We start from the raw sequence: 15,128 nt of genomic DNA, 5'->3' as shown, positions 1-15,128 counted from the left end.
AAAGTCAATATTTTTTATCTTAGTTTTTAAAAGAATCAGAACTAAATGAGAATTTTAATTAAAGTACATTTATAGATTTTGTAATTGGTTTTTTTTTTTTACAGCAAATCGTGGTTTTTCTATTGGTATTGGTGATGTGACTCCAGGCCAAGGATTGATAAATGCTAAAAACCTTCTTCTGGATGATGGGTAGGTACAGTTTATGTTTCTTCTGGATGATGGGTAGGTACAGTTTATGTTTCTTCTGGATGATGGGTAGGTACAGTTTATGTTTCTTCTGAATGATGGGTTACTAAGGTACAGTTTATGTTTCTTCTGGATGAATAGTAAGGAGGTGTTATGTTTTCTGGTCTACTTTTGTCCATCTGTTGGTCTGTCTGTTTTCTATCCATTTGTCTATATTGTATTGGGTTTTTGTTTGAAAAAGAAATGAGAGCAATAATTTGCTACCTCCAGTTTACAGAAAAAATCACTTCTAATTTAATTTGACCAGGTACTGTTTCTAAAACTTTTTGGTTTTAGGTACTTCAACATGAATATAGCGCAAATAATGGCTACTCAATGACACTTTCAGTTAATTTTTCCAAAGTCATATGTTTCCAACTGACTACAGTAGATCTTATGACTTTATCATGAACAAGGTGGAAGTTAATATATATAGCAAGGGTCAGAGTCTAGAACTACAAAGGAGTATGTTCGATAAGGTCCTAAAATGGCCCACTTTTTTAGCGTAAATTTCAAATTCGGATTTATTGACCAATATCACGATAAATTATAGCTAATACATTGACTAGATAGGATATTAGCCATTTTTTTTAAAATTTTACGTTTCTGCGTTTCATTATGACGTCACAAGTTGTACTCATATTGATTTTTCACGAAAAAGTCAATGAAAATGGGTAAATTTCCAAAGATTATTTGACAGGAAACATTGAGCGCATACATCGACAACAAAGATTTTTTAAAATAATGTTTGTGAAGACATTTAACATGTCTTATTTGAATATTAAGCTTGTCGACGCCTGCGCTCTATGTTTCCTGGTCCTTTATTTGGTTGAAATCCCGCTGATTTTGTCAAATTTCACCAAAATCCCTTATCTTGACCGTTTTGGAATGTAAAAATCGTTGTGTTAGAATTAAACTTTGACAAAAACAGCTCTGTTTAACTTTTTCATATGTCTTTAAAGCACCTTAAAACAATTATTGTCTTGTAAACATGAACTTTATAATTGGGGCCAAATATGGCACTTACCGAACTTACTCCTTTACCTTTGACCTTGATTTCATAGAACTAGGATGTCAAATCAAAAGTCTTCATGTCTCAAATATGTATAAATAAGAACTTATATCAACAAACTTATTTTGAATATTTAAGTGGATAAAACTAAATAGACACCTTAGCATTTCTATTAAGGGCTATTCCAGAAAAAAATGTGTGGGGGGGGTTGGAAGGCACTTTTTGTCAGCACCCGCCACCCAGACAATTGTAATTGAGACTTAAAGTGCATTATAGTGTGAAAAGTTGCTCTGATACCCATCACCCATGTATTATTAATATAATGTGCCTTCCAACCCCCCCATACATTTTTTTCTGGAATAGCCCTAAACCTAATGTATCAATGTGTATTTTTTTTTTTAAAGTTGTAACTTTTAAAAAATTTGGCAAAAAATTTTATGTCAATAAGTTTTATAGTTCCTGAGGAGTTGTGATAACATGCAAAGTATGAAATTTAATTCATGACCTTGACTTTTGACCTTGATTTCAATTTCCAGCTTATTGGACAGGGACTATATGTCTTAATGAGTAAAGGTTTATCAGTTACACAGACATACCATTTGCATTGTATGTTAAACATTAGAATGAAATAACTTTTAATGCAAGTAACAAGTAATCAGATGGCTTTGTTCCAGACTAAACAGATCATCCTTAGGAAGGAAGGAATATTTTGGTCAAAAATCATAAGGGAATCTCTTTTTCAGTTTCTGAGGAGAAGTGATAATAGGAAAAACAGTACATGGGGAGATAACACCCATATGGAAAAGTGTTCATGTAAAAGAGTGAGTTTCAAAAATGCAAAAACTGTTGGATATCATATACGAAATATTCTATCCACTTGTTTTAAAACAACAGCGGTTGAAAAGAAAATTATAATTAGTACAAAATCATAAGGCATTTTCAAGGAGAGGTGGAGAGATCTTATTAACATTATAAATATATTTACAGGTACAGAAAATGTGATGGTTATATCCAGGATTTACAGGAAGGAAAACTACGAACTCAACCAGGATGCACTGAAGAAGAAACTTTAGAGGTTAATCCTTGTCCTTATTTTTAACTTCATGGAAACTTGACCTAAAATGTAGTATTATTTATAGAACAGGAAAAGTCTGTGGTTGTATTATAGTTCATTGTTGTACCAACCAAATTTAATTTCTTATCTTGCTAATGAATAGTTACCCCATTATTTTGACACAGTGATAGTTTTTGTAGTAGAGTAGTACATGGCAACTTAAACCCAAAGAACTTCCACCAGGAGGAATGACAAATCGTTGAATTATCACCAGTGATAATGAGGTTTCCAGATGCACTTGAGCCATTAAAAATCAAATACCTTGTAGCTTACACTACACAGATGTATTAGCATCATATTTCACTTCATTGTTAAAAACACAATATTTTGTACTTTTAGACGATTTATAATTACACAATTTATACACAGTTTACTGTTATTCCCACATATGCCCCATATATTGGATTCCAACAGGATTAGGATACAGTTCTCTAACAAGTTCCAAAACACACTCCGGCATAATTTCCCGCTGGTGCATTACAACCCATTCCCCACCACCAAGTCTTTTCTTTTTATCCAAATACTGTGGAAGTAACCATCCATACATATTGTTTATACATTTCCAAAATCTTCTGTATATCCCTTTTCGTATCTGAGGGTTTGCATTGGAGGGTGGTTGGCCATTTCCTACCCATGGAGCAGTAATATTTGAGGTAGCAACACATGGGCTAATGAAACAATAAGGACATTGTCCTTCTCGTAATTCAATGTCCTCATGACCTGGATCTGGATCTCCATTGTCACCATTGTCATCTCTGTCACCACTTTCATCCTGAATATTTCTTTGGCTTGAAGAAGTACTTCCTCTTTCATCCTTTTTAGACCTTTTTCTCTTTATACATTTCTTTTCTAAAATAAAATTGCAGTCATAAATAATAGAATATATATATAAATATTATGATATGCATTCTTTACATTTATATTTGTCATATTATCATTATAATGTTATAACATAATTAGATTTAAAAGATAAATTAATATTCACATTTGCAGAATAATGTGTTATTGAAATATCTATAAAGTAAATGAATAAAAAAAAATATACTTACCAACAATACATGATGCATACCTGTCAACTCACCCGTTTTTTGCGGGTGACACCCGTTATTTTCACCTCTCACCCGGGAGTATTTCTTTACCCGGCGTTCCCGGGAATTTTTAACATTACCCGTTTCACCCGGATTTCTGACCGAATTGTTTCCGGTATTTAGAAGTAATACGACCTTCGGTTTTATCGGTCTTTTTCAATGTAACCAAAAGTCAAAATGTAGGACTGTTTACCTGAGCTTATGAAGAGACAACACAGCTACAAGATGAGTTCAGTGACTATCAGTTGACCCCATTAGATGAACTTCCCCTGAAACTGACATTGGTACATTTTGGGGAGAAATGTCCAAGTTGCATGACATTTTTCTTAACAAGCCAAGATTTATTGTTTTGTCAAAACTTTCTAAAACATTACTGGTTTTGCCAAACAGCAATGCAGACAGTGAGAGGGCATTTTCTTTAGTAAAGAAAATAGCTACAGAGTTTAGGGCTGATCTTAATAAGGATACACTGTGTGCTCTTCTTTCTTGTAAAATGAATACACATTTGCATTGCTATGAACTGAAACCAAGTGCAGTTCTTTTAAAGAATGCCAAGTCTGCTACTATGGAATATAACAATAGTCTGAAATAAACTTGTATACATGTTTTAACTGTTTCATATACATATTGACTATATAAATTATATATGTAAACATATTTTTGTTCTTCAATTGAGCCCGCAAAATGTCGTACGCGTTATGACCTGAGATTTTTTTTCTCAATGCAGGTCATGACCTGACTTTTCATTTTCAGAGGTTGACAGGTATGATGATGTCATATTGTGCTCTTTCAAAAATATCATCAATTTATCCCTTTCCTCTTCATTTACTTTCAAAACCATTTCACATCTTTTTTCCATCTTTGCTTTTGTACTTTCTTCTTTTACATTTGACCTGATCTAAGTCATGTGATTATATGTTTGAATTTGATTGGTCTACTGATCTTTGCGCCTAATTTTTCAATTTGAAATCAAATCTGATTGGACCAGATCATTTATCAAAGTCATGTGATTTAAAAATTTCGAATTTGATTGGTTTGCTCATTTTTGCGCTTATATTCTTTCAATTTCAAATCAAACACAGTATTTTACTCCTGTATACAACAAGTTTCAAGATGGCTAGCAATATGAATATACTAAGTAATATTACAAATGTGGAGTATTTTAATAGAAAGAGACTTTCAAATGGAGAAGTGAAATCATACAAGTATGTCAGAAAACCTCGAAAATCTATTGACTACAATTTTGACAATGACTCACAAAAGTTTGCATTTGATGAAAAATATGAAGGCCTAAAGAGGAAAATGAATGTAAAATCTAATGTGGACATTTTGAACATTTTGATGGACTTTTACAATCAGAACTGTTCAACTCCAAAGCTTGAAGAAATACTAAATCCAAATGATAATAGTGGACAGGATGACCAATAACTTTTTGTTTGCTCTAAACAGAAACTGTTTGAACTTGTATGTCTTTCACAGTGGTATGGTCCTCTTGACAAAAATTGGACATGTTGCAAGACTAGTTGTTAAACCAGTTAAAACCACATCTTTTCCGATTTTCTGGCATTCCTTATCCGCACTGAAGCAGGACTTTACAGTGAATTACAAGTTGATACATTCTTATCTCTGTGCTGGGATGTTTCCTGCTCAATACGAACGATTTAGTAGTTTTGCTAACATTGGACTTCCACAGAAACGATTTTTTAAAAATGTTTCCAACATTCAAACAGGTGGTAATATAGCTTCGGGACAAGAGCATTGATGATGCTTTAAAAGAGGAAAAAGATAAAAACTCTTTTAGTGATAATAAACTTGATATTATGACAGATGCAAGACATGCATGCAGAAAGAACAGTTATCATACTGACGTAACAGCTCTGGGGAACTTGACTCATAAAGTTGTAGGTTATAGTCACGTTACAAAAAACCAGGAAAGGAGTTCTCAGAAACATGAAACCTTTGGTACAGAAAAGCTTTACGAAGACTTCGAAAGAAAAAGGATTAAAGTAAAAGTTCATTCGCATGATAGAAATGCATCTGTCAGTAAATATCTGAGCCAAAACCAACCAGATGTAATTGATTCCTATGACACTTGGCATGGTGCAAAGGAGGTGCGCAGGAATATGGCAAAAATTACAAAGGGGACAAGGAAAAACATCGGAAAGACATGGCATCCAGAACTTAGAGACAAATCTGTCGGTGTTAAAACCCATGTTTACTGGGCAATGAAAAACTGTAATGGTAATGCTGCTCAACTAGTGCTCTTACTTGACTCCATTGTGGACCATTACAAACAAGACCATAGAAACTGTCATCAAACATCTAGATGCAAAAATAATGACTATGTTCCGTCACGAGACATTATTCAGGATTCAACAGCCGAGTTGCTGCTAAGGAATAGTATAAAAAACCTTTATATTTATAAGCATCCAGAAAAGTACACACATTGTCGTGATACTCATTATATTGAGAGTTATCATAATACAATTCTTATACATGTGGATAAAAGGTTACATTATCATAATTTAATGTATGAAATTAAGTTGGGACTATCAATACTTGATTGGAATGAACATGTTGACAGACCTGCTTCATCAGTACAACACCGTGTGCAACATGACCATCCACGTCGACAATCTGGATATCGAGTTTTGACACCAAAACAATTTAAACAATATACTTTTACAGATGAATTATGGAATAACTTTGTAAATCTGTTAAATCATGATGGCAATGACCAAATTGAGCCCGATGATGTTGAAAATGTTCAAATAGACCAAAATGATACAATTGGTAGTGAATATGAAGATTCAGATGATGATGAGTAAACTGTGATATATCTTTATGTATAATTTATTAGTAAAATTCAATTATTGTTTGTGCATTATTATCTTCTATTTTTTTTTATTGAAAACATAATACTGATCACAAAATTTTGAATTGCAAAAACTTATGAAACACAAATAAGATTATTTCCTTCACACAATACTGTAAACTCTGAAAATGTAGATAAAATTACAAATTTTGATGCATAACTACATGAACTAACTAAGACGTGATGATGCCCAAGGCCAAAATAATTATTTAATCAACATTTACAGAAACAATATGGAATACCAAATAAAAAAACGGTCTAAGTATAAAGTTATGCAGGAGAGATTCTTCTTATTTTGCTATGAAATTTGATTAAAATCAACATGAAAGAAACTTTCAAACATTTGCTGTGAATATATTAAAAATCTTAAATTTACAGAATGATTCATAGACATTAGACTTTAAAATATCAATTATTTGTCTAAAGAATGGAATTACATTCTATATAGGTATACAGAGAGTTTATTCCATATCATAACTTCAAAAGATAATTATGTGTAAAACACTCTATATAATTATCTTTATTGAAACTTTACACACAATTGTTTTGGTAACATTCCACTTCAACATTTGTAGCTGTACCTAAATGAATGCCATTAATAACCTTTAACAAGACAGATACTGCTTTGCCCCACTTTCGCTATCAGCTGGAAATGGCAAGTAACTTGTGATAAAACTTGGACACTGACAGCTATGTTCTTGGGGTTTAAGATAGAATAGTAAATAGAAACTGGTAATGTGTCAAACAGACAACAACCTGAACAAAGATCAGAAATCAGCCTAAGGCCACTAATGAGTCTTCAACATAGTGAAAATCTTGCATCGGCTGGCCCCTAAAATTACTTGTTTGATATAAATATGAAATATGAGGTCTCTCCAAGAAAGGGACTAATGACTGTTCTTTCTAATTTTGACATAAAAAATCAAATTTTGAATAGTAATTTCAGGGGCGTAGCTAGAAAAAAACGATGTGGAAGCAATTACCGCCGAGCGGAGCGAGGCTAAAAAATTTTGGGACTCTATTATGCAGAAATTTATTTTTTTTCGGTTTTCGGACATAGGACGGTTAAAAGAGGAGCTATATGTAGATAAAAATTTATGAATGTAAATTAAACTATTAATAAATCTTCTGAATATAGTAATACATAAACAACAAATATTTGTGATACAGAATTTACTCAAAATTGTCCAAAATCTGCTCTTCGGGTCTGGGCAGAAACAAACTTCTCTATTACTTTGTCAACATTCACACTGAAATCCCGATGAACATGCAGTAATCATGGTAATGCTATGTAACTTTCGTTGTTCATTGTTGATCGTACATTTGTTTTCAATTACCTACGTAGTACCGTGACTGATAGATCTCAGGGCCATCATGGCATGGTAGCACTCACGAGATGTTATTATATAAACCAGCGTACGTGTTCGGCATCGAGCGACCTCCCAATTGAATTCGTCAAAATTACATGCTAGGTCAGTTTCGTATGTTTCAGCTTGTTCGTTTGTGATATTTCCTATAACACGATGAAGCCGTGAGGTATACAGCACAAAGAAGCGATTTTCTGATAACTTGACGCGACTCCACTCTCCAGTTGTCTTATCATATGGTCTATGAACACAAAAAATAATGAGGCTTTCCAATACTGTTTTGGCGTGGTTGCAGGGTGATCGGCTCCGGTAGTCTGTCACTGAACCACATCGCCTCGGCATATTTTCAACGATATAGAAGGGATCTGATAGTTCTAATGCCGATTGGTACATCTCATTCAAAACTGATGAACTGTACACTGTAAAATGTGCTCCAAAACTACATATCTTAGAATAGACTGAGTATTACAAATTCATAAATTTTTATTTTGCCATTTCTTTTTTTGCATGCCGAATCAATGTGCACGTGACGCAACTTCGGAGCTACGATCTTTTTCTGAATGAACAGCTTCATCAACACTTGTAACTAGGTTGTCAAACTAATATCCGGGATAGACGGAAAAGACACCAACAGTCTCCGATTCCGATTGACCAACTCATCTCTCTCTCTTCTGCTTTTTTTTTTTTTTTTTTTTGTGAAAACGACGTGGATGCACGTGCTGTCGTGCCTCCGGGTAGCTACGCCCCTGAATTTTCAAAATTGATTGTTTACATAATTTGGATACAAGTTATATAGATTGTATTATGAATCAGCCAAATAGATTAAATGATTGATGTTTGCTTTAACCCATATGAAAGAAAACAAGGCTATATCGTGGCGAGCAATCAAATAGAGATGATATCCTTTGCAATATATTATTCCTATACATATAAAAACAATGGGAAAAAACTTTCTTCCTAACAAATTTTTCCTCTTCATAGAGAATATAGATGATAATTTTGTCAGAGAATAAGTAATTTAAAATACTTGTCAATTTTGCAGGCAATGATTTTGAAGGAGTTGTCAGTTATTAGAGACCACACAGGAAAAGCTTGTTTGAGAGAACTTGATAAAAGTAATAGTCCATTGAATATGGCTATCTGTGGATCAAAAGGTATGTTTACTTATTAGTTCACAATCTTTTGTCACACACAAATGATTTTACCTGTAACATACTGCATCAAAGTACTGGTGTCAACCTTGCAATATAAAATGAAAATGATATGGAGAAATTCAAACTTGTAAACAAATGTGAGGTGAATTAGTTTCTGATTTGCATCAATGACATTCTTATATTACTGAACAGTTCATTGTCCAATTTTGAGCTCTGCTTTGCATAATCCAAATTGTAATTATACATAATAAATTAATGAATATTTCAACATTAACTGTGAACCATTATGGAGAGGTGGTAGGAGGGGTCCTGATCCCGAAATCCCGGGCTTAAAAATACCAGATCCCAAAATCCTGGGCTTAAAAACATGAAATCCCAAGGTCCCGAAATTCGAAAAAAAGAATCCCCAGATCCCGAAAGGGTCAATCCCGATCCCAGAGTCCCGACAAAGGTCCTATCCCCCCTCGTTATGATGTATATTAAAAATCAAACTCACAAAAAGTTAACTTCTGTAAAGTGAAGAACTTAAGTTACAGACCAGTTGAATATGGTAGGTGTCCTGATCGAGATATGAGGGATACACACTGCCCCAGGACTAGAATAAATTTACTGTATTTCGGTCAAGATGAGCAAGATAGTTCCTGTAGGAGGTAATGGTTACATTTCCCTCTGTTGCTCAAATCTTAACTTGAATATGTAATATGGCTCATATCAAGGTCTTCAATGCTGTTCAACTTCATATTCTTTTGGCCTTTTAACTTTATGATTCAAGTGACACTGATGAGTCTTTTGTAGACAAAACATATAATAACTTAATGAATATAATGTAAATGTGTCATTGAAATCTGACATACACAATTATAAGCCTGGTATCTTTGATGAGTTGGCTTTAGTACATTTGAAGATTTTCCATAACTGTGGAAGTGCAGAACAGCAATTTAGTCTGATTTCTATTTTACAAATGAAGACAGAACCTTAATTTTGTTTAATTACATTAGATCTATGTGTCATTATTATAAGTTATTTTGATTGGCTAAAAGCAATCTCTCTTCATTCTTCATTTCAAAATAAATTGCATTAATTGAAACAAATATGATGACAGCCGTTTCCACAATAAAGTGCACAGGTAAATAAAAGAAAAACTTGAAAGTAATTATGTTTTCATGATCAAAGTGAAAAAAGGTAATTAAAAGTATTGAATGCTTCTTTTAGTAATTTCATAGGGTTGTAAAAGCATTGACCTTACAAACATTTTTAGAATGAAGTGCTTCCGCACTTCAAACAAAATGTATTTTGTTCAAAGCTTTTACACCCCAATGAATTTACAAAAAGAAGCTTTTAATACTTTTAAATACATTTTAATTTTTAAATAAGGTACGTTATTAATGTTTCAATGCCATTTTTATATGTAACATTTTTTCTTGTATTGCAGGTTCATTTATTAATATTTCACAGATGATTTCCTGTGTAGGACAACAGGCCATTAGTGGAAAGAGAGTGCCAAATGGATTTGAAGACAGAGCATTGCCTCATTTTGAAAAGCATTGTATGATTTTGGAATTATTCTTACAAATATAAAAAAAAAAATGATTTGTGCAATATGGAAATATTTTCTGCAGTAACTCCTATTTAAATTACGGAATTTTAATAAATCTTTCTCAATGCAGTATTTTAATTGTTTTGGGTTAGATACAAATAAATTTTGGGGTTGCCTGTAAAAAAAAACGTGTGCTCTGTTAAACTTTCAAAAGAGGGAATGTATTAGTATCTGTAACTCCTTTTGTTTCCCATACAGCATTTCAATGGAACTTTCATAGAACTTTTCTTTTATGCCATTGTGCTAGTCCTGTTTTTTATTAAGTCGGTTTTATTTTTCAGTCTAAAACATGTTTTACAGTGTTTGTTTGGTGTGAGCCACAGCTCCCTGTTGAAGACCGTACTTTGACCTATAATGGTTTACTTTTACAAATTGTGACTAGGGTTGAGAGTTGTCTCACTGGCACCCATGCCACATCTTATATCTATATTTGCCATATTAACAGAGGGTAAACACATCTAGCAACCATAACTTTTCCAAAAAAGCACTGACAGTTCTTTAATAAAGATATTATGTTGACTTGAATAACACCAGTATCACTCAGATTACAATTCTACCTTGACAGGTAAGTTTGTATTTAGCCTATAAAATACTTATTTAGCCTTGAGAATTGAAAGGTTAGTTTATCCCATTCATACAATAGAAGTTTACCTATAAGGGTCAGAATGGGGTTTACAGAATAGAGAATAAATGTAATAGCAACAAAAAATAGAGAATAGAGAAAATGAACAACAAAATAAAGAATAGAGAATAATGCGGTGCAAAAGTATAAAGAATAAATGTGCAAAATAAAAAGGAAACGTAGGTAACTGTAATGCAATACCGATACTATAATAATCAATGTGCATAATTGATAAATAATCTTGTAACAGAAAGACTATATAGTAAAATCATTTTCATGAGAATTTGCTTTACAGAATGAGAGTTATTTTTAAGGCTATTAAAAGAAAAATGCCCTAAAAATTTAAAGAATACAGATATTAAAAAACCCATGCAGGTCCTCATGTCATTTACATTGTCAAAATATAGGACACATCTAGTCAAACTGGTTTTAAACTTGACATCTAGTCAAACTGGTTTGGTATAACTGACTGTTTCTTGCCCTAGATGTCTATTTCACAGTGACCTTATATGTTTGTGCTAAGAGTACATTGTACTGTCAAATTCATTGATTTTCTGTTGTGACATGACCTACATTGTAAACATGCAAAATAGTGGCTTGAGATTTCAACTGATATTAGTATAATAAATTAAAATTTGGAATATTATATCCTGGTTGATGATGTTTTTTTGGGGGACCAGGATGTTTTCTTCATTCTTGTTCACATTATGATTATTTTAACCTTCAACATTGTTCCATGCACATTTAAAGATAGAAAAAATTTCAGCTCTCATTTAAAATATTTTGCAACTTAATAATAATCTGTCAGATTTGGTGTAAACAAAAAACAAGACCCTGCAAGCATAGTCTATTTCTATAACAGTCAAGCAGATAGTTTTTTTTTATCTGAAAAAAAAACTACCATGTAAAGAAATATGCAATTAAAAGGCCTAAAATAACCCCTAAATTCAACATTAACAGATTTTTAACAATTAAATCAAGATGCACAAAGTTTTAAGTATTGGTCAGAATATAGGGTTCTTTTGTACTTTAACAATATCACAATAACAATAAAGTGACCTTAATTTTGGACAAGGTAAATGGCATGAAGCCAAATTTATCAACTCTATTGTATGAATGGGAAACTGACCTTTCAATTCTCAAGGCTAAATAAGTATTTTATAGGCTAAATACAAACTTACCTGTCAAGGTAGAATTGTAATCTGAGTGATACCGGTGTTATTCAAGTCACCATAAATGATAAAATATTTAATACATCAAATTATTGTGACTTTTTATGCCCCACCTACGATAGTAGAGGGGCATTATGTTTTCTGGTCTGTGCGTCCGTTCGTCCGTCCGTCTGTCTGTTTGTCCGTCCGTCTGTTCGTTCGTCTGTCCGTCCCGCTTCAGGTTAAAGTTTTTGGTCAAGGTAGTTTTTGATGAAGCTGAAGTCCAATCAACTTGAAACTTAGTACATATGTTAATTCCTTATGATATGATCTTTCTAATTTTAAAGACAAATTAAACTTTTGACCCCTATTTCATGGTCCACTGAACATAGAAAATGAAAGTGCGAGTTTCAGGTTAAAGTTTTTGGTCAAGGTAGTTTTTGATGAAGTTGAAGTCCAATCAACTTGAAACTTAGTACAAATGTTCCCTATGATATGATCTTTTTAATTTTAATGCCTAATTATATTTCTTACCCATTTTCACGGTCCATTGAACATGGAAAATGATAGTGCGAGTGGGGCATCTGTGTACTTTGGACACATTCTTGTTAAAATTATTTATCCACATGAAATTTAGGTTTTCTATAAAAAAAATTGCAGTTTGTCATATTTATGGAGATTGGTAGGGATGTGTTTGTAATTTTTCAAGTCAAAATTAAAACCTCAGAGATAATTGATAATGTTTTGTGTGATTGGGTTTTCTGTCTCCTTAATCTATATCATTGCCTCTTCATTAATAACAAATATTAAGAGAAAGAAGGATTCAATGTTGCATAAAAATTTGAATGCAGGATTAAACATGTTTTAATCTAATAATATTATACTGTAGCCAAAGATCCAGCAGCTAGAGGTTTTGTGGAGAACAGTTTCTATTCAGGACTAACTCCAACCGAGTTTTTCTTCCACACTATGGCTGGTAGAGAAGGTTTGGTAGATACAGCAGTCAAAACAGCAGAAACTGGTTACATGCAGAGGAGATTGGTTAAAGTAATTATGTTCTTGTTAGGGATTATGTTCGGCTTAAGATTTTGTATGGAAATAAGGCTTTGCTCATTGTGGAAGGCCGTACGGTGACCTATAGTTGTTAATGTCTGTGTCATTTTGGTCTTTTGTGGACAGTTGTCAAACTTGTCTCATTGGCAATCATACCACATCTTCTTATTTATAAATTAAAATATTGTTTGTTTGCCCTTTTCCGACCCTATTTTTTGAAACAGGGTAGGTAGGTAGGTAAAATATTTTATTTTTCTTTCCCAAAAAATACCTTGGCTCAGTACATTTTTTGTCATGGGTAGGCAGGTAGGTATAAATATTTTATTTTATAAATACAAAATCTGCATGGTATCATTTTTGTCTGTATTTATACCCCCGCTTTAAAAAAGGGGGGGTATACTGTTTTACCTCTGTCTGTCCGTCCGTCCGTCCATCAGTCAGTCCGTCCCATGAAACTTTCGTCACATTTTTCTCAGGAACTACAATACATGGATTTCTGAAATTTGGTTTCAGGGTTTAACTAAGTCAGCTATACCGTGTGATGCGTTTTCAGATTGATCACTTGACAACTTCCTGTTTACCGAACACTTGTATGATTTTACACATGATAGCCAAGTTGAAAATTTAAAAAGGGGGGTATACTGTTTTACCTCTGTCTGTCCGTCCGTCCGTCCGTCAGTCAGTCAGTCAGTCCGTCCCATGAAACTTTCGTCACATTTTTCTCAGGAACTACAATACATGGATTTCTGAAATTTGGTTTCAGGGTTTAACTAAGTCAGCTATACCTTGTGATGCGTTTTCAGATTGATCACTTGACAACTTCCTGTTTACCGAACACTTGTATGATTTTACACATGATAGCCAAGTTGAAAATTTTCTTCACATTTTTCTCAGGAACTACAATACAAGGATTTCTGAAATTTGGTTTCAGGGTTTATCTAAGTCAGCTTTACCGTGTGATGCGTTTTCAGATTGATCACTTGACAACTTCCTGTTTACCGAACACTTGTACGATTTTACACATGATAGCCAAGTTGAAAATTTTCGTCACATTTTTCTCAGGAACTACAATACAAGGATTTCTGAAATTTGGTTTCAGGATTTATATAAGTCAGCTATACTGTGTGATGCGTTTTCAGATCCATCACTCGACAACTTCCTGTTTACCGAACACTTGTATGATTTTACACATGATAGCCAAGTTGAAAATTTTCGTCACATTTTTCTCAGGAATTACAATACAAGGATTTCTGAAATTTGGTTTCAGGATTTATATAAGTCAGCTATACCGTGTGATGCGTTTTCAGATTCATCACTCGACAACTTCCTGTTTACCGAACACTTGCATTTTTTTACACTATTAATATTATCCACTTGCCGTGGGGGTATCATCAGTGAGCAGTATCTCGCAGTTTCACTTGTTGCTTTTGTTTTAAGTATGATTTTACTGATCCTTACTAGATTTTACTGATCTTTACTATTATTAAAGTTTTTGGGACTATTAGTATAATAGTCCCAGGAAGTTATGAAAAACACATTCAGGACGTAGAATGTGAAGTTAATTCATATGCACTACTATTTTGTTTTCAAATATCAAAATATAAGGCTGTGCAGCATATTTTCAACATTTATATGCCTGGAACTTTTAAGAGTTTTAACTTGCACTGATATTCTGTACTATGTATATGTACCTTGTATGCTTAACTCGACCGAAAGGTATATTAATATCATATATCTCCCTAGCATGGTTTGTGAAACAGCTGTACAATGTGCAATCTATTGCATGTTTTATTCCGACATACTACCAATTTTATCAAAATTTGAACTTAAATTATCAGAGATGATATCTGTGAAATAAAAAGAATATTTG

The 15,128-nt window shown here is 33.1% G+C and overlaps 1 protein-coding gene across 1 annotated transcript in view; it reads left to right on the top strand.

The window, feature by feature from the left end:
• The window catches only part of LOC139488877 (DNA-directed RNA polymerase III subunit RPC1-like), an 81,635-nt gene that overhangs the window by 51,629 nt on the left and 14,878 nt on the right, over positions 1–15,128 (top strand). The window contains exons 18-22 of the mRNA XM_071274829.1: positions 105–189; positions 2,225–2,312; positions 8,724–8,835; positions 10,268–10,381; positions 13,095–13,252. Of these exons, the coding sequence (XP_071130930.1) occupies positions 105–189; positions 2,225–2,312; positions 8,724–8,835; positions 10,268–10,381; positions 13,095–13,252 (557 nt within the window). The remainder of the gene's footprint in view (positions 1–104; positions 190–2,224; positions 2,313–8,723; positions 8,836–10,267; positions 10,382–13,094; positions 13,253–15,128) is intronic.

The sequence above is a fragment of the Mytilus edulis genome, chromosome 9 (assembly GCF_963676685.1).
Source record: "Mytilus edulis chromosome 9, xbMytEdul2.2, whole genome shotgun sequence".
NCBI classification, from domain to species: Eukaryota; Metazoa; Mollusca; class Bivalvia; order Mytilida; family Mytilidae; genus Mytilus; species Mytilus edulis.
Note: the sequence above shows the minus strand (reverse complement) of the source record. Positions and strands in the feature narration are given on the sequence as shown.